Genomic DNA, 22592 nt, shown 5'->3' on the forward strand with positions numbered 1-22592 from the left:
CCTGAGCCTTCTGGGGTTTCTGCCAAATGCCCTAGGTGTCAGCTCTCCACTCTGGTTAGTCGGAACTTGAGCATCTCCCAGCCTTGGGCCAGCTCTGGGAGGTGTTCACCTTATAAGCTCCCTGACACTTGTTTCTTGAGCTCGTAGAGTCTCACTCTATTCAGCCAAAGACTCAAGGAGACCCCTGTTCAGATATCTGGAGCTCTCTCTCTGTCTGCACTTTTCTCTCTGGTACTCTGCCCCTCAATTCCCAGTCCCCACAGCTTTCCTGAACTTTTATCTTTATCCCATCAGCTCAGTAGACCCCTGTGCTCTGCTTGGGTCCTCCCTCCCTGCACTGAGGTCTGGTAGACGCCTCCAGGCAGAAACCCAAGGCAATCTTAGGACTCACCACGCTTTGTTTCCTTTCTGTTCCGGATCACAGTCCTGTGCTGCCTGTTCTCCAGTGTCTGAAACCACTAGTTTAATGTATTTTGTCCAGTTTTCTGGCTGTTTACGGTGGAAACTAACAATTCCCTTTGAGATCCCCCTGGCGTTGTGCACCAATACCTCAGACTGGGTGTACACTCAAGAAACTTGTATAAAAACAGATTTAAGGCTAATAAAAGTCAGTGAAAAGGCAATAGGGTCATTTTGATCTGCTTCTTAGAGAAACTCAGGATAAAGACTCACAACCCAGCACCAAGTCACATTTTATAACAGGAATCATTACTGTCCATCAACTGACGAATGGATAAGTAAAACGTGGTATATCTGTACATGGAATCTAGTTTGGCAATAAAAACAAAGGGAGTACTGATGCATGCTACAACATGGATGAACATGCCAAGTGAAAGAAACTAGTCACAAAAGATGACACCTTGTGTGATTGCATTTATGTGAAATGTCCAGAATAGGCAAATTTATAGAAACAGAAGGCAGATCAGATGAGTGGTTGCTTACTGCTGGGGCAGGGGATGGGGAGGGACTGCTAATGGGTACAGGATTTATTTTGGAGAGGACAGAAATGGTCTAAAATTAGCCTGTGCTGGTCACTGCCCAACCTTGTGAATATACTAAGAAGTACTGAATCACACGCTTTCCATGGGTGGATTGTATGGTCTGTGAACTATCTCTCAGTAAAACTGTTTATACAAAGAAAGAAAACTTGTTAGCAGTTTTCTCCTGTACTGAAGGACGTGAAGGGCTGGAGAGGGGCTGTGGAGGTGGAAATGGAGGTCTGAGCTACTATACAGGTGGATGTATGTGTTACAGGTCGTGTTCAGTCTTGGACTAAAAAACATGACCACAGGAGAGTTTGCACGGGGGATGACTAATGTTGGATGTTAGTCTTAAAACCCATTTGTCCTCTCTTAGTTACCTCAACCATGAGAGGATTCTTGCAAAGTCTTGGCTTTCCCCCCTCTCTAGTTCTCTCTCCTCCCCAGACCCTTGTCGGCAGCGGGCGTTCACTGAGCGGCCGCCATCTGCAGGGAACAGGGACCTCAGGGCATGTCCAGCCTCAGCCCTGACCCCAGAGGAACCTGAGAACAGGAGGGCAGGGAGTGTCGCATGGCCTCTGAGAACTGCGGTGTCGCCTTCGTGTCCTCCATGTCATGTTCAGAGCCATCAGAATAAGGGTGACACAGTGGTCACATCCCAGCTGAGGATGGGGAATAGGCAACTCCTTCTGTTGGCTTTTCTCTTGTCAAAGAGGAAGGTTTTAAGTGAGTGCTCTTACCTTCATTAAAAGCAGTGTAAGTTTTCTGTGAAAGAAAAAATGTATTCTTCGTTTGCAGGCTTCTCGCAGGGGTCTTCAGCAGTATACTCCTAAGTGGATATTTAAGTTAAAACCCTGAGCTTTGCTTGAAAATACTAATGGCGAACATTTATCGAGTGTTTAGTGTGTGATCTAAGTGCTTTCAAATATTATCAACCCCTTGACTGATCTTTCTTTCACTGTACATAGGGAATGTAAAAAAGACTGCATTTCTTTTTTCAGATTAATTTTCAGTAATTTAGGTCGATTTTTCCTTCAGGTTTTGTGGTTTTATCACAGCAGCTCAGTAATTCAGCATCCGAGCTGGGCCCAGCCCTCAGCCAGCTAAGCCTGGAGGTTGGCTGGGGTGGGGCTTCACATGCCCGGCACGCTCGGTGCCAGGTGTGGACAGCGCACTCATCAGGCTTGCTGTGTGTGGTTTTGCTCTAGGATCATCCACGAAGATGGCTTCTCTGGAGAAGACGTGAAGCAGTACAAGCCCGTTGTCTACAGCAACACCATCCAGTCCCTGGCAGCCATCGTCCGGGCCATGGACACTTTGGGCATCGAATACGGTGACAAGGAGAGAAAGGTAGGCTGCTGCGCGCATGCACACGGGGAGGAGAGGGCCGTCTCCGGTACCCGCTGCGTCCTCTTTATAAGGCCAGGCTGCCGTGCAGGGGCAGGACGAGACCGTGCTGTGTCACCGGCCAGTGTACCAGTCGACCTGGCCAATACAGTCAAACAGGGGCTCTGGTGACGAGCAAACCGCCACAGCACAATTGCCAAGGAGACAACAGCCACAGAATTCCAGGGTTTATTTTGCAGATGAGAAAGGGTTGGTGACTGCCCTAAACTGGGACTCTCACAACATTGTCCAAGTACATGCCCTTGGGCAATTAACTTGAACAGAAAAAATATTTCTTAGACAAAACAAGCCCCACCTGGCCACCGTCTTTCCCTCCTTAGGAGAGCTTTCCTTACCTTGTTGGGGGTGGGGCAACCACTTGAATTCACTCTCTTCCCTCCTTTGCCCCATGGGTTGTGTTTTCTGCCCCTCTGAGGTGAGTCTGAGGACCGAAGAGGCTCTCCTTCCTGTAGGAGGTCGACATCCTAGAACAGGGACGGTTTTTCAGTTGAGTTTCCAGGCATCTGATAAGTGGTGAATGGAATAAGTTGTAAAAGCCTCTTTGCAAACATTTGCGTTAACTGTAAGACTGAACCTTACATAGCTATACTGGCAAAGCCAAATAAAAGCGGGGAGGAGGGAGGAAGGGAGGGAGGGAAAACAGCCTCAGATAAGTCTATCTAAAAGTGACTCTTCGTCTCCTGGTGGGACCCTGAATCCCAGCGATCCTCTTCCTGTGACCTGGAGCATGAGGAGGGGAGCAGGTGGAGGCCTCCGAGCGCCTGGGCCCCTCCTTGGAGCCTCTGGACGGAGAGCATTAATCTCCGATTACTGCGTGGTTTGGTTATACATCACATATATATCCTGTCTTGGCTAAAAAATCACCTCCCTCACAGAGGAAAACTATCCTCACCTTCTCTGGGTCTGATAAATCATCTGTGACAGATAGCTTTAAATGTAAAATTCAATATTTTATGCACAAAATCCTAATTCCATGTGACAGAGTCATCCCAGCTCAGGCATTGCCTCCTCCAGGAAGATGGGAACTGGGTGACTGAGAGTGTGTCCAAGACCAGCCTGGGGTGGGGAAGCCGGGTGCTGCCCGTCTGCAAGGCTGAGTCTGGAAGCTGGCTCTGCAGAGGAAGTGCTTCTCCCCAGGGACCAGCTTTGGTTTTGGTCATAGAGCCAGGGCCTGCGGAACCAGGGGCACTGAGTTCTTCAGTCTTGTTTCCACTAAGTATTCACTGAGAGTACAATATACCAGGCCTTGCTGGGGATACAGGAACAAGCACAGTAGGAGTGGAGCTGGAGAAACCAGTGAGCAGAGAGCAACTCAGATCATTAGAAGTAGCCAAGACAGGTTACTAGTAGCCAAACAAGTTTCAGGGCTTCATTCATTTGTAATGATAATGGCCACAGTGGTTATACAAATAGCTCTCTTGTATTGAACACCTACTAGCTGCCAGGCACTGTGCTAAGCACCTTACAAGTATTAACTCACTTTAGTCAACTCAGGCATTAAAGCCCAGAGCAGGAAATCTTCAGACATGGGGCAGGCCACAGGCCTTTGGTCTTTCTGTCTGCCTTTTGGCCAAAGAGAGAGCATGGAGCCTGAATCTCAATTAACCAGATGACAGGCCCAGTGCAAAAGCTCATGTGTCCACAGCACACACCTTACACAAACACACACGCACGCAGGCACACACAACCACAGCCTGCGAGATCTTCCAGGAGTATGTGTGTTCACCGCCACGCCCACCTCCCAACCAGTCTTCTTTCCCCAAAACCTCCTGCCCTGATTATAACCCAGACAGTCAGTGTGACTTCAGAATGCTTTTCTTCAGTTTTGGAAAACGTTTGTTGTTCCTGGGGGGATTTTTTTTTTTTCCATTTTATTATCCTGAATAGAGAGATGATTGCTTGGGAATTGCTAGGAAGGTGATATATTAAGGACTATACTGCGGGACCCCTTGGCTTCTGTGGCTGTTTCTCTTCTGCGGGATTCCTGGTCTAGGCAGCCCTCAAGTAGGAGGTCAGGAAAGCCTCCTCTGGGAAGGGAGACCAAGAGCAGAGTGGGGACTCCCTGGAGAGTCCACTGGACACAGAGAGGAGCTGGAGCCCAGTCCTCTTCCGGCAGGTGGCACCATGGCAGACGCCTGACCAGTCTGCGGGGCAGCATGGGTTTGTCAGGCTTCTGGCTGGCAAAGGCCTCCAGGCCCTGGGGCACCTCCTCCTGTGTTATTTCACCTGAGGCTAGAGTGAGCCAGGCAGCTGGAGAAGGTGTTTCCTGGGAGTGGGCTGCTCTGGATTTGCTGTCTGGGCAGCGGGGTGCAAGGATCCCCCGCCTGCCTGTATACCAGTTGTCAGGGGGTTGAGGTGGAAGGGGGCAGCCACTTCAGACTGGGTGGCCAGGGAAGGTTCCCCTGAACCTGGAAGGGATATTTGTGATGAAACTCGACTGTAAGAAGGCGCCAGCCATGGGAGGAGGAGGAGGGACAGAGGCTCTAAGCAGACACTGCCAGGGCCCTGAGTGAGAAGTGAGCCTGGCAAGGTGGGAACGAGAAGCTCTGTTCAGCCTGAACTGCGCCTGGGGGCAGAGGTGGGCCCTGGGGTGTTGGACGCCCTCTAGTCAGGTCTGCCTGCAGCTGGCCAGTTGTTGGTGCCCAGATGCCCCGACCCCAAGGCTGGGTCTCCAAACTCTTTTCCTCTCTCGGGTTCCCAGGGGCTGCCCACCTGGGGGATCTGCTCTTTGGATGCTGGGAGAACCGTCCCATGCAGAGCCGACCCAGATTGGTGTTTTGGTGTGTAAAGAAAAGACCTCCTTCTCTCTCTTGGCTTCCACACGTCCGCCATCCTCCCCCCACCCATGATGGTGTATCTGGAGGAAAACAGCCCCACACCCAGCACCTGCTTGGGCCAACCAGCTTTATACTCTCCATACAGAGAAGCATCTAGGAGCTTCCTTGACATACCTCATTAGAACAACGTCCTTGACTTCTCCTGGCAGCTGGCTTGCCCCCTGCCCTGGCCCCCAGTGGAGGGAAGACTGACTCGATTCTCCTGCAGCCTCTCTGGGGTGTGGACTCACCTGAGGCCATATGACAGTGCATGAGCCCAAGCCTGAAAGAGCCTCTTTGTTGGGCAAACAGCAGGAATCTCCTTACACACCCCATGCCCCAGCCCCCCCAGACCACAGATTGCTCCCCAAAGATACCACGCACTCCCACACCTCCAGGCCTCGGCTCAGACCACAGCCTCTGCCTCTTGTGCCTTCTCCCCTCTCTTCCCCCTGGAGCTCTTCCTGCTCAGCAAGGACCAGCTGAGCTCCCGCCTTTGCATGAAGGCTTCCTCTCCCTCCCCTGACAGCTCAGCTCACCTCAGCTCAGTGCTTTCTCTGTTGAGCATGTATCTCGTGCAGTGTGTCGCTCTTTCCTTAGAGCAGTGACCCTTGCGCTTTAGGGTGATCAAAACCCGTTTGAGCAGCTAATGAAAGCCATGAGCCTTCTCTCCAGAACCATGCACTCACTCAAATGTCCAGGAAATTTTTCATATGATTTCAGGGGGCTCTGGAACTCATAAAGCCCACCAGTGGCGCCTGGAATAAGAACTTCATTATGTCTAAGGTCTTTCTGCTCGAGGCCTGTGTCATTCATCTTTGGGTCACCTCCCCACCCCAACAACCAGCACAGTGCTCAGCACATAGTAGGCCCACCCAAAAAAATCTCTTGAGTAGAATGACATTTCTAACTTTCTCGGTACTCAGAGAAAAAAGGAAAAGAACCTGTAATGTTATCAGTACTGAACAGATGTTGACTGAACACCTACTATATATTTAGTTTGTGCTAAGCTCTGGAGAAAGAGTCAGAGGAATGTGGGATGGGGCCTTGAAGGGGCTGGTCATCTTCTTGGGAGGACAGGGCTCATAGGCTCATTCTGTGAAGTGGTCAGGGAAAGCTCGTTAGAGGAAGTGAGGCTGGAACTGTCCTTGAAGCAGAGGTACGGCTTCACAGGCACAGATGTAGGTGAGGAAAGGGACTTTAAGCAGAGAAGAGCATGAATAAAGGCCATGGGTTGGTGGTGACCAGAGGAGATTTGACTGACGGAGGAGGCCAGTGGCCAGGACAGAGGATTAGGGTATGGGAAGGTGTGGGAAAGTTAGAAGATACAGTTAGGTCCAAATTGGATAGGCCTTGGAAAGTATGCCAAGGGGTTTGGGTTTTATCCTGTTGGCAGTAGGCAGCCATTGATAAAGTTTGAGCTGGGGAAGGATGGGATGAAAGCGAGTTTTAGGAGATTATCATGATGGCATGTGCATGGTGGGCTAGTGGTGGGAGAGACTGAAGGTGGGGAGGCAGGTTGGGAGCTACAGTAAGGGTCTCAATGGGAGCTGGAAAGGAAGGGCAGCAAAGTGATGTGTGGTGATGAAAGAAAGGGACCTGGTCGTTACTTGGCTACTGGGGCAAAAGTGTAAGGATCGGGAAACTGGGACTCCAGTGTTACTGGCCTGGGTGACTGGGAACAAGGTGACACCTCTGGCAGAAAGTCAGGAGACAGGCTGGGCTGGGCCAAGTATGGTCTCAACCTCATGGGCTCCAGATGGAATCAGCAAGTAGATGGACTCAGAGAACTGCAGCTCCAAGAATTGAAGGTGATGATAATAGTTGCTTTCAATTTCTATGTTCTAGGGCTCGCATTAAACCATTTATAGTAATTAAAATTTTTAATCCTGACAGCTACCTGTGCAGTGGGTGCTATTGTTATCCCCATTTTACAAGTAAAAAAAAAAAAAAATGAGGCACAGAGAGGCAAAGTGACTTACCCAAGGACATTCAGCACAAAATATATACGTATATAATACAGATTTGTAACCCCAAGGAAGCTATAATTCATGTGGCTCAGGTCCAGAGCAGAGTCCCATTTAAATAGGCACAGTACAACCAGGCAAAACAAATCTTCAGAATCCCATTCTTTCTTCTGAGTCTCTCCAAAAATATGAAAAGGGACTCAAAGGGCAACTCCCACTGCTTTTCTCACAAGTCGTTTTCTGTCTTCCTCATGTCTGTCCCAACCCCACTCTCTTTAGCTGCTTTCTCCCTAAGTTCCCCAGAGACCACCTCTCTACCGCCAGCCTGCCAGGCTTTTTCCCTCCTGTCCTCTTTCTCCTTCTTGCTATTCCGCCTTTTCCCTCCTGCTTTCTTCCTCCCTCTCCTGCTCTGTGCCTAGAAGGGGTTCCCTCTCCTCCTCTCCCTCTTTCCCTTTCTCCAACTGTTCCTCAGTTTCTCTCTTTCTTCTCCCTGTCTCTCTCTCCATCTCCGTCTCCCTCTTCCTTCCCTCCCTACTCACCCCCAGTTCATTACCGTGTAAATTCTCTTAACTTTTTGAGTGGAGTCCCTCCCCCTCCTCCTTCCTCCGTCCTCCGTCCTCAACCCAGGGCCTGCATCTGCATCACAAAAGCAGAGAAACTTGTGTGGCAGAACTGACCTAAACTCAGACACTGGAAGGAAGTCTGGGAGAAACTGGACAATTACAGGCTTAGGAGGTTCACTTGGACCACGGTGGGAGATGGGGAAAGTCTATGAACAATCCCATGTTATAAATTTTATCACACCCATGTGTATATAAAAATATACATAAAATTTATGTGCATATACATGTATACTTGTATATGTAAAGTACATTATAATGGGACAATAGCGAGGAGATAATGCTTTGAACTTGTATGAGGCTTTATTCAGTTGAAAATACTCTCATTTTCGTTTTTTTCATCGTTTGTGCATATGCCTATTTCTCCCACTAAATTATAAACTCCCTGAGGACAGAATATGGATCTTATCCATCTAGTACAATGCCTGACACAAGAAGTATTGGATACTGCATTCAAATCCCAGCTCAATCACCAGCTATATGGCCCTGCGTAAATTATTTAACTTCCTTAACCCTCAGTGTTTCTGTATGTAAAACAGGCATAATTCTAATACCGTCCCCTTTCATCTGTTGTGAGATTAAATGAGGTAATGCATGTGAAGTGCTTAGGACAGTGCCTGACACGTACAGCACTTACTGGGCGGCCCGGGGTCAGTGACCCAAGTGGGACTAAAGATCAGTGCTGGTGCTGGAATTGCTGCCCAGCCTCTAATGTTCCACCAAGAGGTGTCATTAGAACACCCCCTCCTTAGAGATAATGGCACTATTTGGGGCGGCAGAATCAAATTTCATACTTAGATTCCAGAATGTCACTGGATCTCCTCTGGTAAAAGAAATCTTGACATTTAAGTCACACAGCGGAGCGCTGAGCACTAACTTCTTTTTAATCAGGGGAACATGGTGGTACCATCTCCACGGCGCAGTGCCGTTCACCCTGTGGTTTACACGAATTCTGAAACAGACAAAAGCAAGGATGCTCTCTGTTCTGTGTCTGCCTGAGCTCCTGGGGTCTGGAGAAACCGCAGCGGTCCTCAGTGGTGGTTGTCAGATCTGATGGGGGCTGGGGAGGTGACAGATGAAGGCCCAAACCTGAGGCCAGGAAGAGGCTTCCTCTGGGCAGCAGCACGTACACTGCCGCACGCTAGGTACCGCGCCACTCCTCAGCTGTATCGGACCAGGCCTGGCCTGGCTCTGATCCCCTGCCCGCCCAGCTTAATAGAGCTTGAAACTCCTCCATTCAAGGCCATCTAAGTCTGCTGCTCCACTTTGCAGATGGTGGCAAAAAATAGACCCCACCTGGGCCCAACAGGAAAGAGACTTACTCAAGGGATGACGTGGCAGGCCCAGGACTAGAACTTCAGGTTTTCTGAATCACTGTTCACTTCTCTTTCCATCTCAGCAGTCTGCCCCAAATCACTCAGCCAACTTGGGGCCTCGTTTTCTTTCGTTTGGTTGGTTAGTCACTCATCCCGCAGATACTTCGTGAGCAGTCACATCCCTGGCAGACAGTGCACAGGGAGGTGGATTTACATGCAAAAATGAAAAGATGAGGGATCCCATCCTTTGATTTCCAAGGCCTCCCCAGCTCCGCAGGGCTCAGTGCAGCCAGGTCGGCTTGCTCCCTGTGGTCTAAGGCTGGATCGGGCCCCAGGCTCTGGGTTTGGGGCAGGTATCTTTATTTTAAGCCCTGCCATAAGGAGTTCCAGACCTGGCTGCTAGTACCTTGGCCCAGGTTGGCGGCACAAGTGGCTCTTCCTGCCCTTACTCCAAAAGGAAGAACCAACTCAAAGGAACAGCAGGTTTCAAGGTGGGAAAGGAAGAGGAGGGATTAAAATTTCAGGTTTTTGAGATGTCCCTCCAGTTCCTCTCCTCCTTAGAGTATTCTTGGGTTTCCTCAGCTGCAATTGGTTGCCCCCTCCTCTGAACGCTTGTCATTTTGGAGCTCCAGCCCCAGCTCTCCCTGGCCCTCTGCCTCAGGATGCCTCCCCTCTGCAGCTAGACAGTGAGTCTGGAGGGCCAGGACGGTCTTGCCCACCTGAGCGTTCACCCGTCCATTCGTTCACGTTGGTGTTCCTGCAGTGGTGGGCAAGACCCAGTTCCTGCCCCCAGGGCGCAGGCAAGGAGGACAGATGCTTCAGTAGACAGTGTTTTTTATTCTCGTGAAAGTGCATTGATAATGACATACCTCACTGGGTTGTCTTGAGGATTAAATGACTAATAGGTACAAGCTCTTAGAGCAGGGCCCGGCACATAGTAGGTACTCAGGAAAGCTTAGCCGTTATTAGCATCCTGTGCCTTGAAGCAGAGTGACAACTACTCTAGTTTTCAAAGGTTGATTAGGCGTTACAGATGAACAATGGTAGGAGGGAAGCAGGCCCCCCTGGCTGAGGGCAGCCTGAGCTGAGTAAAGGTGAGTGCCGGGGTCTGAGCGCTCGTAGGAGGAGCCCTGCCTTTGCTTGGGTTCCGTCCTTCTGTCAACTGCCCACCCTAGAGAATCCGGAAAGCCGCAGCAGGCTTGGACTTCTTGCATGATTGGCATTTAATGAAGAGGTGCTGATGAGGGGAAGATGGAGCGTTCTCCTCCACTGAGTTTTGGAGTTTACTGAGGGCTAAATAGAAAACCATTTTTCTGAATCTTGATAAAATGCTGAGCCATTCCCTGCCTTAGTAAGTCAAGTGTTGAGAACACACGAGGGTGTTTCCTTGTTGATGGAGGGTCACACTGGGCCTCAAGGTCCTCTCCGTGGACTTCAGGGGTTGTGGTCCAGGCACAAAGATGAAGGACATTCCAGTAGGAGGCTGGGCCTAGTATGCTTCCCCAGGACATTCTGAAGAAGTTACCTTTGGGACTAAATTGTTGGAAAAACAGTTCACCTAGGAGAAAGCCCACGTTCCTTCCTGCCTTGAGGCCTTTGATCCACAGGCGCCAGGCCAAGCATGGACACGCGCCATGGCCTTGTTCCTCGAGAAGCAGGGTGTGGGCTGCCATTACAGTTACGGAAGGATTATGGAGGTATTCCCTGTGTTGGGTTTGGGGTAGTCACAGCCTTAGCTTTAAATGGTAAGCACTTTCACTTGGGCAAGTCACAAAGCTCCTCTGAGTCTCCCCTGTGCAAGTTAGGATATATTTGGCTGCACATAAAAACCACACGACCAACAGTGTCCTCGACAGTAGGGATAGCCTTTGTTTCCTGGACAGGGACTCCTGAGAGTCGGCAGCCCGGGGGGCTGCTCTGCAGCTGTGCAGCATCAGGGCCTGGGTCGGCACCTCGGTGGCTCTCTGGGCGCTCATGGCTCCAGGATGGCAGGTGACACCCTCTCACAAGGACTCCAGAGGCAGGAGGAAGAAGCAGGGCAGCCTGACTTCTTACCCCACATCGGCCTAGCAGCAAGAGATCCGAGGAAAGCAAAAATGTGGGGTTTTTGGCCACTCTAGTAGGACACAGAGGCAAGAGACAAGGGGCTGGGGGACAGCACCAGTCACCACCTGCCACCCTGCCTGTGGACTGTCATGGGAATTAGTAAGAACGTGAAAGCAGATGTACTGAGTCAATGGGAAGCCCAGTCCAGCAGCCAGGAATGGGGGAGGTACTCTGGTGGATGGGTGCTCCTCCAGGCTGGGCAGAGATGGGTCCTCGTTTCTTCTCCGGTTTTTGCCTTTGTTTTCCCACTGTCTTAGTCTTTTCTGGCCAATATAACAGAAATACCATAGACTGAGTGGATTAAACAACAGAAACTTATTTCTCACAGTTCTGGACGCTGGGAAGTCCAAGATCAAGGTGCCAGCAGATTAGATGTCTGGTGAGGGCCACTTCCTAGTTCATGGACAGCCGTCTTCTCACTGTGTCCTCTCACGACGGAAGGAATGGGGTTGATCTCTGGAGTCTCTTATAAAAGCACTAATCCCCTAATCCCTATCCCAATATCATGACATTGGGGATTAGGTTTCTATATATGATGTTTGAGAGGACACAGACGTTCAGTCTACAGCACCCATATAGGCTCAGAAGCTAGAATGTTGTCCCGAGGGGCACCAGAGACAAGAAAATGGTTGGTGGCAGGTAAGTCTCCTGGCAGCACAAAGCTATGGCAGAGTCTCTGGGAAGAACGTCCGTGCAGATGAGCCTGGGACAGGGCTCCCCGAGGAGAGCACAGGCAGACCACCACCCGCCCGCCCTGGCACCCACAGCAGCTCCAGCACCCCAGCTTCTCTGGGTTCGTTGGTGACTGCCGCACCTGGCCTCCGTCTAGCCCCTCCTGCCCGCCCTTCCCCTGCGAGCCGAGTGGAGTGGGTGTTCGAGCCTGGGCCTCTGCCAGCCTCTGCACATTCACTGCCTGTAGAAAGAGGTGTGGAATATTTAAAAAGAAAGAAAAGGAAACCTAAAGACTCCAACGAACAGTAAATGAAAACCACAGGCAATGATGCCTTGCACTTGTGTCCCCTCCCGCTCTCTCTCCCTCTCTCCCCTACTACCCCTTCACAGTAGCTTACACACCCGTCACCTCTGTCTCTCCCTGTAAACCCTCCATCGCCCAGCTCTAATGGTGAGAAAATGTTACAACTGTGCAAGTATTCCCGAGCATCAGGATGAGGGGGGGGCCCACTAGTTGCCTTTCCCTTGGATATATAGGGGGCCCCACATTACAGCCCTCATTCTCCACCCCCGCCTCCCCGCATCTCTGCCTGGCTACTCCACAGGGGGAACCCACAGCCTCCTTTGGAGAGGGAACATTGTGGGTACATCCTTTGGGCTCAAAGGTTTCTTTAAGGTGGCAAACGAGCCGCCAAGGAGACCTCCCAGCCTTAGAAGATGTAGAGAACAGCCAAGAGAGGCCTGCCTGGCCAACGCTCATTTGTTTTTTAAATTAATTTATTTATTTATATTTTTGGCTGCATTGGGTCTTCGTTGCTGCGCACGGGCTTTCTCTAGTTGCGGCGAGCAGGGGCTACTGTTCACTGCAGTACGTGGGCTTTTCTTGTTGCAGAGCACGGGCTCTATGCACATGGGCTTCAGTAGTTGTGGCACGGGGGCTCAGTAGTTGTGGCTCGTGGGCTTAGTTGCTCCACCGCATCTGGGATCTTCCTGGACCAGGGATCAAACTTCTGTCCCCTGCATTGGCAGATTCTTTTTTTTTTTTTTTTTTTGCTATGTTGGGTCTTCGTTGCTGCGCGTGGGCTTTCTCTAGTTGCGGTGAGCAGGGGCTACTCTTCGTTGAGGTGCATGGGCTTCTCATTGCAGTGGCTTCTCTTGTTGTGGAGCACAGGCTGTAGGTGCGAGGGCTTCAATAGCTGTGGCTCGCAGGCTCTAGAGTGCAGGCTCAGTAGTTGTGGCGCACGGGCTTAGCTGCTCTGCGGCATGGGGGATCTTCCCAGACCAGGGCTCGAACCTGTGTCGCCTGCATTGGCAGGTGGATTCTTAACCACTGCACCATCAGGGAAGTCCCAACACCCATTTTTTGAGGCTCCTGGCATTTGAAAAATGAAGAATTCTTAAAACAAGGTCACTAAATTGTGGTATATTTTAAATGTGTGTGCTTAACAAATTAATACTGTGGACCCACCATGAATGCAATGCAATATAATTGTGCTACCCAGAACATAGTTACCGGATTTATAAAAATGTTAGTACACAGCACGTGTTGGCTGTGCAGTCCTGTATGGGGACACAGATTAAAGCTTTCTGGTGAGCACAGTCACCATTCACCCCAGAGGTCTCTCCCTGACTGTATCTATTACCTTATTTGGTCCGAACCCCACACTTGAGCCCTTTGTGAATGTCAGATCCTTTCCCGGGGACCCAGTGTACTGCAGAGAAGCTTGGGGGCCAAGAGGTGGACTTTGGCCCATTGAGGGGTGTCAGGGTTGGGAAAGGGGTTAGGTGTGCCAAGGCAGTGGCACTGTGTGGGTGAGACCGTGAGTCACAGGCTGGGGTGGTGGCCAAGGTGTGGTATCTGGGCCCCTCCCTAGCTTGGAGGCCCTGCTCTGCATGCTTGTGGGGTGGGGGGTATAGTACCACACACGTGGGTTGGGGGATGGCTTCCCTAGGAAAACCAGAGCCCATCTGCCCTTCCCATAGCCACACACATCCATCTTCTGCTTTACTCAGCTCCCTCTCCCCATCTTATTTATTTGCTCTGCTGCAACCTACAGTGGTCTCGCATCACTGCCGAAGACCCTCTCTGGATGTTAGGACACTTTTGGTTACAAAAGATAAGAGATACAACCAGACTGGCTTGTGAGAAAAAAATCACCTGACCCAGGGATTAAGAAGTCCCAAGTGGGGAGTTCCCTGGTGGTCTAGTGGTTAGGATCTTGCGCTCTCACTGCCGTGGCCTGGGTTTAATCCCTGGTTGGAGAACTGAAACCCCACAAAGCCACGTGGCATGGCCAAAATTAAAAAAAAAAAAAAAAAAATCCAGAGGTCCTGCTGCAGGTGAGGCTCAACTCAGCAGCTCTGATGATGGCCCTGGCTCCTCTTCATCTCTCCACTCTGTCCCCCTTGCAGCCTTCCCTTGACACTCCACAAAATCGCTTCTCGCCTTGCAAGAAAATGGCTACAGCAGTTACGTCACCACATCCTCCCACCCCACCTGACCTGTGAGCATCCCGGGATGTACAGAACACAAGATGTGCCCCTGCAGTCCCTTCCCTGAGAAGCCACTTAGGTCCTGGGAATCCCTCTTTCTCCTTGGCCCCAATTAGATCACACGCCCATCCCTGAAACAGTCACTGTGACCAAGGGGATGCAGTACTCTGATTGCCTGAGGGGTTCCTGGGACCAGAGTGAATTCCCGAGAGGAAAACCAGGAGCTCATAAAAAGGAAATGGAAGCAAAAGAAGCAAATGCTGGGGAGGCCACCATAGCCATCCTAAATCTCTTCTTGAGTTCAGCACTGCCAACTGTGCCTGATTCATATTGTATCAGCAGATGACCAGCCAGGCTCAAGCTAGCACAGCAGGATTATGAGATAACCCAGTTTGGCTGGAGCCAGAGCTGCTGTTCCCATGGTGGCCTCTCCCCCAGGATCCCAGGTGTAGGGCACGTGGACACACAGCCCCCAGCCCACCCCTCCCCTTTCCCATCTCGCCTTTCCACTGGGGCTCTGGCAGGGGTGATGGCAGAATTGGAGGTGAAGCTAGGCGGGGGATACGGACCCATGTTTGGGGATGTCTCCTGGGAAGACTTGGGTCTTTGCCAGCCTACCTGAGCCAGCAGGGACCTTAGCCATGTGCCAGTCAAGATTTCATTTTAGAGCTGGGCAAGTGCAGCTGCAAAGGGCTGTGCCCAAGAGAGGCAGCTCAACAGGGGTTAGAGCCAGGCTTTGGAGTCAGAGACACAACCTTGAATCCTCACCCTGCCTGTCACCAGCACTGGACTTCAGGGTGGTCATTTGGTTCACTCAACCTCAGATTCCTCATCTGAAAACTGAAGATGATAATAATATGACCTACTCACAGGGTTGTTATGGTTGAAGAATTAATGTGTGTTGAGGGCTAAGCATGGGGCCTGGCACCTAGTAAGTGCTCAGTAAACAGCTCTTGTTTGCATCTTCCTCTCACCCACACTTCACTGCCTGTCTGGTGGAGAGAGTGCCAGGACTAGAAGCCTGGCTGTGACAGTTGTTTCAAAACAGGGTGAAGAGCTAGTGCCAAGGCCTCTGAACTACCACAAGTCAAAGAGGTGGCCTCAGCCCCTCCCAAAAATCCCCTATCGGTTCTGGTTCCAGGCTGGGAAGCAGAGTGTGTGTCCCGGCCTCTGTCCCTCTTCCTGGCTTTGCAGGAGTGGAGCTGAGGAAGGCTACTCCTGAACCAGGGTCTGGCAAGGCCTGAGACAGAGGCCAAAAGAAGTAGAGCTAAGGAGAGCGAAAGCAGGATCCCAGAGAAAAGGAGAGAGGCAGACAGTGCTGGGTGACAGTCCCCCGGAAACACTTGAGATGGTTGCTTCATGAGTAGGAAGGGCGACCATATGTCCCAGTGTCAGTGGGGTGCCTGGCACAGAGCAAGTGTTCCTTAAAAGGCAGCTACTTTGTTCCTTTGTGTTAAGGCTGTCCCTGGCTCCATCAATGTCATTCCCGCTATAAACCCCTCCCGAGTCCCTGTGGCTGGAAGTGTCTCTTCCCTCTCCTGGGCACCTACAGCATCTCTCTTTCTTTCATTTGTTCACTCACTCGTTCATTTGAGAAACGTGTAGTGGCCTTCTGTGCACTAGCGGTGTGCCAGGCACTGGGCGCACAGGGGTGAGCAGAGACGAGCAGCAGTGCCGCCTCCACAGAGCTCAGTCTGGGGGAAGATGGGCACCCCTCAGTAGCTCCAGAGAGCTGTGAGCATCCCCACAGCAGGCCTGGCCTGGGCTATGCTGATGACAAGGTGTCTGACAGAGAGCAGGAGGAGCTGGCATGGTGGGGCTGGTGGGAGCGGGAGAGAAGGTGGGTGGAACAGCCTGTGGAAGAGCATGTGCAAAGGCTCTGAAGTGGGGAGTCAGGGTCTGAAAGAAGGCCAGTGTGACCGGAGCTGAAAGGTCAAGTGGGGAGAGTGGCAAGAGATGAGGCTGAAGAGGGAGGCAGGGGCCAGCCAGGTGAGGAGAGCTTCCAGGCCGTGGAAGGAATTTTGGCTTGGTTCCTGGCTCAGCAGGAAGGCACCGAAGGTTTTAAGCAAGGCCAAGACTCGGCTGGCCTCTGAGAGGCTTGCTGTGGCTGCCGTGTGGTGAACGGATAGATGGGCGGCCAGAGAAGAGCCGAGAGGCTGCTGCAGGCCCCGGGGGTGGAGAGGTAGTCTGCCCCGAGAGGGAGAGGGCCTCTTTCTGGGCCTGCCCACCGCCCACCTGACGTGGAACCCGGTGCAGCCGCCACGTCCCCCACGGGACCACGAGCTCCTCTGGGTGTACTGCCCGCACAGGGCCTGCCAAACCCTGCAGAGTTCTGCGGGTGGGCCCACGGCGGTCCCCCCGACTCAACCGACGCAGACAGGGTACCCCAGGCCCTCAGTACCATAGCAGCCCTGGCCTCCCTGCTCTGGGAGTCCTCAGCGGGAACCTCCTCCAGCCTCCCCGACCTCCCCTCCAGCCCCTGACCTCAGCCCCTTCTGGATATTCTGACCTCTTCTCCCTCAACCCCCACCCCGGCCTCAGTTTCCTCATCTGTAAAATAAGGATGATTCTATACTTATGACAACAAACGCCACAGACGGGGAGTCCTTGCAAGGCAGCGTGCTCCTCCGGACGCAGCATGAACGTGTTACTAGCTCTGACGTGCACAGACAGCCCCTTATGGCTCAGACAGCAAGCTCGCATCGCGCAGCACAAGTGCTGACAGTCGGCTTCTCTCCTTCCTCTCTCCCAAGTGAGCCCAGGAGCAGTTGACTGCCCTCGAGGAGCCGTGGATTAGGAGCATTTGCACAGCCAGACTCCCCTCCCCCAATATTTCTGGTCTGAGGTCCCGAGGGCACAGTCCTGAAATAGCTCACTGCCAAATTAGGTCCCGCTTTTCCAGCTCTGTGGGCGCCCGCCCCCTTCTTGCCCAGCCCTCTGTCTTCCTTCCTTTCTCCTTCCTGCCGCACTTCCCTGCCTGGTGCCAAGACCAGCTGGTTCCCCTGATGACAACTGGCCAAGGAGAGGAAGGCAGCTCTCCCGGCGCAGGGCGGCCCTGTGGGCCGAGCTTTTGCAGGCCAGGTTGCCTGCTGGGGGCCTGGGCTGGGCTGGGGGCTCCACCGCTGTTCTCAGGGTCTGCAGTTGTGCACCTGAGTGGTGCAGTATCTTGATTCCAGGATACCACCGTCCCCGGGACCACGTCCAAGAGTCCCCCTCTGCAGCAAGGAGCATGATGATAAGGCCTCAGCCTCTTGTATCTTCCTGCATGGAACCACAGTGCACATCCTTGACGTGAAGCTCTGTGTGCGGTGGGGCAAAGCGCACATGTTCAGGAGTCAGGCAGGGACAAGGTCAAAACTGGATCCTCCTTTTTTAGCTTTATGACCTCAGGCAGGTTCCTTAAGTACCCTGAAGCTCGGTTTCCTCCTCTGTGAAATGGAAATAATACCAGTGTATATCAGTCAGGATGCAGGCTTCCCTGCTGTAACAAAGACCCCCTAAATAACAGTGGCATAAATAAGATAGATATGCATTTCTCTCCTGCCTGAGCAACCCAGATGTGACACCAGTCAGCCCCTTCTGTCCTGTTGCTCTGTCACACTCAGGGTCTCTGCTTCCGTTCCAGGCCCAGGATGCTGCCCTTGCTACCCCTTCTAGCCAGCAGCACGGGAGAAAGGGAAGGAGATTGGCTTGTAGAAGGCCTTGAGTGTCAGGTCAAGTATAGATGCTCATGGCCTGGACTGGGGATGTCTAAGTTGGGGGAAGAACCCCTGACCAGCAGCGCTCCACAGAGACTGCGTGGTGGGCAGGGGAGTCGCGGTCCCCTCCCTGGAACTTGTTGCGTCATGTCAGTGTGCTTCAGATATACTTCTTATCCAAGGCCCAGTGGGTCTCCCCTGGCCCAGGGCATCAGAATCTCAGACCCCCTCCCACCAGCCACTCAGGGGCAAGCCTCCCTGCAGGATGAGAGTCCCACCTTGCCCAGTGCTGTCCTCGTCCCTGGAGGCCCAGGCCCTGCCCCCTCCTCTTCCGACGACGCTTCCCTTCTTTGTGCGTCCACATCCCTTGCAGTCTACAGCAGCCCTATTGGAGTTTAATCACAGCTTTCTTAGTGAGCACTTTGCTGTGAACGTACAATTTTGTGCCAGAGGAATCGTTGACACTCTTCTAGGCCGGGATTCCTCAGACATTAGTCCCTCGATGGATGGAGCAGCACCCTTTTTTCTTGTTGAGTACATCTGGGCACACGGACTGTATCTCCTCTTGGGGAACCACAGTGTGCATTACCCTATCCAGCGCACTCAGAGCCCTACAGAAAGGAAGCTTGTTGATGTGTGTCTCATCCAGAGTTTCCCAAACTTTTTTTTTTTTTTTTTTGGAGTAATCCTATTAAGTTGTATAACCGTTATCTGGGACCTGCCGCTCTCGTCCAGGTCCGTCCTTTTACAGAAGTGGATGCTGAGGCACAGGGCAAGGAGAGGCTTGCACAAGATCATGCTGCAGGCCCAGCAGAGCTGGCACGAGAACCAGGTCTCCTGTTTTCTAGATGGAGGATTTTTTCCCCTTGGCTTCCTCTCTCCTGGCCCCGCAGGAGGCAAGAATCACACTCCCACATTCCAGTAACCGTTGGAGGTGTGCCTTCCCTGCTCCACAGTCCCTGTCCCATGCCCCCCCTAAGCATCTGGTCTCCCCGAGCAGTCGGGAGGCAGGGCCACTGCCTTCTGCTTCTCTTGCTTTTGCAGGTGGGGGGATCAGCCTGGGACTAAGGGTAAAGTACAGAGATTGGGTCAGTGACCTCTTTTTTTATTTTTTGCCACACATGAGTTAGCGTGGATTCTGGGTTATCCCTCTGAGACTTTCGCCCTGACTTGCACTCTGCACGCCTCCAGGAGTGCAGACAAGGACAGCCCTGGGCGCTTCCGTGTGATCTGATCACACCCCGTGCCCTGCACTGTTCTGAGCGTTGTCCACACGTTAGCTCATTTGCTCTCTTCTCTTGTCCCTTTCAGGGCACCCTGTTTCTTGACAGGACCATGATTGATACATAGACTCCATTATTGCCCTCATACTACAGATGACAAAACCGAAGTTCAGAGAGAGAGAGGAAGTAATAAGCCCAAGGTCACACCACTGGGACTGGGTGCAAACCTAAGCAGTCTGACTCCAGACTTTTAACCAATCTAATGAGGGTGCTGGCCCATGACCTCCACCTTGACTTTCCCGCCTGGAAAATCACTGGGAGCCACAGCCTGGGACCAGGCCCTGAGCTGTGTGCCGGGTAGGTGAGTACCAGGAAACCAGGTACCTCGACTCTGAGGCCAGGCCGGGATCGCTAGCCTGCTGGCAGATGAGGCCAACAAAGGCCTCGTCTGCTCTGGCGAGGCTGATTCTGCCCCCTTGGCCGGCTCCTGGGGGCTTGCCAGCCACAGGGGTGAGGGAGTGGAAAGACTGCTCCGGGTGTCACCATACGGAGTGTGCCAGGAAGCAAGCCCGAGCACAGCCTTGGGCTCCAAGTCCTAGACATTTCAAAGCTGGGCAGGGAGAGGAGAGTCAGGTCTAGCCTCTGTGAGGAGGCAGTTTCCTCCTGGGAGAACTTGGGGAGGTGGGAAGATGCAGCCCCCCCCAGCCCTTCTCTTACCAGCCACCCAGCCAGATGGGGAGAACAGCCAGTGTAGGGACCAGTCTTCCCTCACTGTGACTCTCTGGCACCTGGAGGGGCGGGAGCCCAGTGTGCCTGGGGCCCCCAGGAACTCAGCAGGGAGGGGCTGGGGACTTTGTTCGATGAGGGTCCATCTTGAACTGGAGGCGTGCCAGGCCTCAGCTCACCACAGAAGAACACTGATCCTTCACAGAAAAGCTGGGCTCCAGGCCCTGCCCCAGCTTACTCTGCGACCTCAGACAAGTCTCTTGTCCTACAGGGTCCTACAGAAGAACCGGCTGGCCTCTAGATCTCCCTTCCACCCCACCCCTATCTCAGTTCTGTAACTTCTAAAAAGTTCTATAAATTCTCCTGGCAAAACTTAAATGCTAAGCTCGGGTGATTGCCAAGCACAAGGCTCTTCCCTTGAATCCAAAAGAGAAAGAATCCCCCGTGTTTCAAAGTCAGCGCAAGTTAAAGATGACTTCTCTTGGGGAGGGAGTTGGTGTAAGGTGGCCGGCAGACTGTTGTCAGCAGGGGACACAGCCCCCCATGGGCACCCAGGGCACGCAGCTTGGGGTTGGAGCCTGGGGCTGTAGATGGGGGCACCAGCCCAGCCTTGGGGGTGCTCCGGTGTGGACTGGCACATGCAGGCCGCCGAGCCACAGGGATAAAGCCACAAAGGCAGAGAGACACTGTCCGGTGTTACCGTCACTGCATCTGTGTCAAGGGTAAACGTGTCACAGGGCTGCAGGGGGAGATGAACCTGAATGGCCATGTGAAGCTGTCAGTTTCCCTCTGATCACTCTGGAAGGCTCCCTGGGTGGCAGGGCAGGGGAAGGTGGATTTCAGGAGCCGTTTACTTGATGAGAATGAGATGGCAGAGCAGACGGAGCAGGTTCAGGGTGGGGGCATGAGGCCAGGGATGCCTTTGGGCATCATCACAAATGTCGTGCACACATTTTCATTGACTGACCTGTGCCCTAAGCCCAGAGCATGTGGGCCAGCATCCCACAGCAGCGTCAGGGCACCTGGAGTGCCGAGCAGTGGGAACTGCTGCTCCTGAGTGGGTAAGCCCCAGGCAGTTGCAATGGTCGCCTCTCCTGCCCCCCCCCATAGTCTGCTCCCCTCAGCAACCCACGTGAGCTCTTACAACTGCATGTCTAACCCCCTGCTTAGAAGCCCTCAGCAGCACCCTCGGCCCTCAGGTAGAGCCCTGCCCGCCGCAGGTCTCTGCTCCTGCCACAGCATCTGCTTCTGATTCAGGGCTTTTGTGTGAGCCACGGCCTCTGCAGGAGGCATTCTCCACCCCTGTTTCCCCCACAGAACTGGGCTCTATTGTCACCTCCTCTGCGAAGCCTCTCCCGCCCCCCAGACCAGGCCGGGCCTTTTGTCCTGACACCCTCAGATCCCTGGGAGCTTATTTCAGGGCCTTGTCATGTTTGTAACTGTATGTGTGTATGAATATTCCCTCAATGTCTGTACCCCTGCTAGACCATAAGGGGAAGGGGCAGGGCCTATCTGACTCCAACTGGAATCAGTGCTGAGCGCCCAGCACAGTGCCTGACCCAGAGGGAAGGGGACGCTCAGTTAAACTCTGCTCCATGGCCACAGTGTGCCGAGTTGTCTGCTGGGGTCAGAATGTACATATCTCTGGCCCAACCATCCAAAACTGAGAGCTCCCTCCTGCTACTGTCGCTGTTCAGGAAACAGCCGCCGGCAGGCTCTGCCCTGCCCAGCCTCTCAGCCCACAGGTCTGGCTGCCTCTCTGGTGCTCTAGCCTCGAGAAGCAGCCACCGTGGAGCCCGGCAGCGCTGTGGACGCCTCTGCACCATGAGGCCTGTGGGCCTGGCAGAGACAGGGGCTCAGACATCTCTCCAGGCTCTTTCCTTTTCCCCAGGCCTTGGCCTGAGAACAATCTGGTGACAGTATGAATTCTGGGTTTCAGGCCCAGCTTTGTTTGTAGCTAGCTGTGTGATCCTTTGAAAACCCCAGAATACATGCTCGTACTGGATCTCTTGGCCAGCTGACTGTGTAGATGCTGAGGTCCAGGGGACCACAGCATCCTCAGATATGCAGGGAGATGGCTTCTCGTGGGTGTAGCAGAGAGAGTCACCAAAAGAACCAGCCAGAATAACTTTGAGAAGCGCAGCCCACTGACCTGGACTCCCTACAGCACTCACAGGCCCTGAGTTGGGATTTCAACACCCACCCCACCCCGCAGAAGATGAGGTGAGAGGATGGAGACTGTGCTTCCTCTGGGGGAGCCAGAAGGCCCTGGTGGCCCTCAGACTCTGTGCCCATCGTTGTCCTGGGCCTGGACGTTCTCTCCAACGTTTACGGGGCACCTGGTAAGTGCCAGGCTGGCAGCGGACAAGCCCTCACAACCCATGCGCGTGAGGAGCTCCCAGACTTGTCTCCCGGTCCCACACTGAGCGGTGCTCAGGCTCACACTCTGCAGCCAGCCTGCCCCCAGCTGAGCCCGATGCTGCTTTCTGTCAGAGGTGTGACCTGGGGGAAGTTACCGATCTGCTCTGTGCTTCTTTTTTTTAATCTGTAAAACGGGGATAGTAACGG

General features: G+C 52.9%; 1 protein-coding gene across 2 annotated transcripts in view; it reads left to right on the top strand.

Moving 5' to 3' along the window:
• Positions 1-22592, top strand: part of GNAO1 (G protein subunit alpha o1) — a 167750-nt gene that overhangs the window by 82054 nt on the left and 63104 nt on the right. For both annotated transcript variants that reach the window (XM_057533924.1, XM_057533925.1), the window contains exon 3: positions 2189-2330. In XM_057533924.1, the coding sequence (XP_057389907.1) occupies positions 2189-2330 (142 nt within the window). The remainder of the gene's footprint in view (positions 1-2188; positions 2331-22592) is intronic.

This window comes from Balaenoptera acutorostrata, chromosome 19, assembly GCF_949987535.1.
Source record: "Balaenoptera acutorostrata chromosome 19, mBalAcu1.1, whole genome shotgun sequence".
NCBI lineage: Eukaryota > Metazoa > Chordata > Mammalia > Artiodactyla > Balaenopteridae > Balaenoptera > Balaenoptera acutorostrata.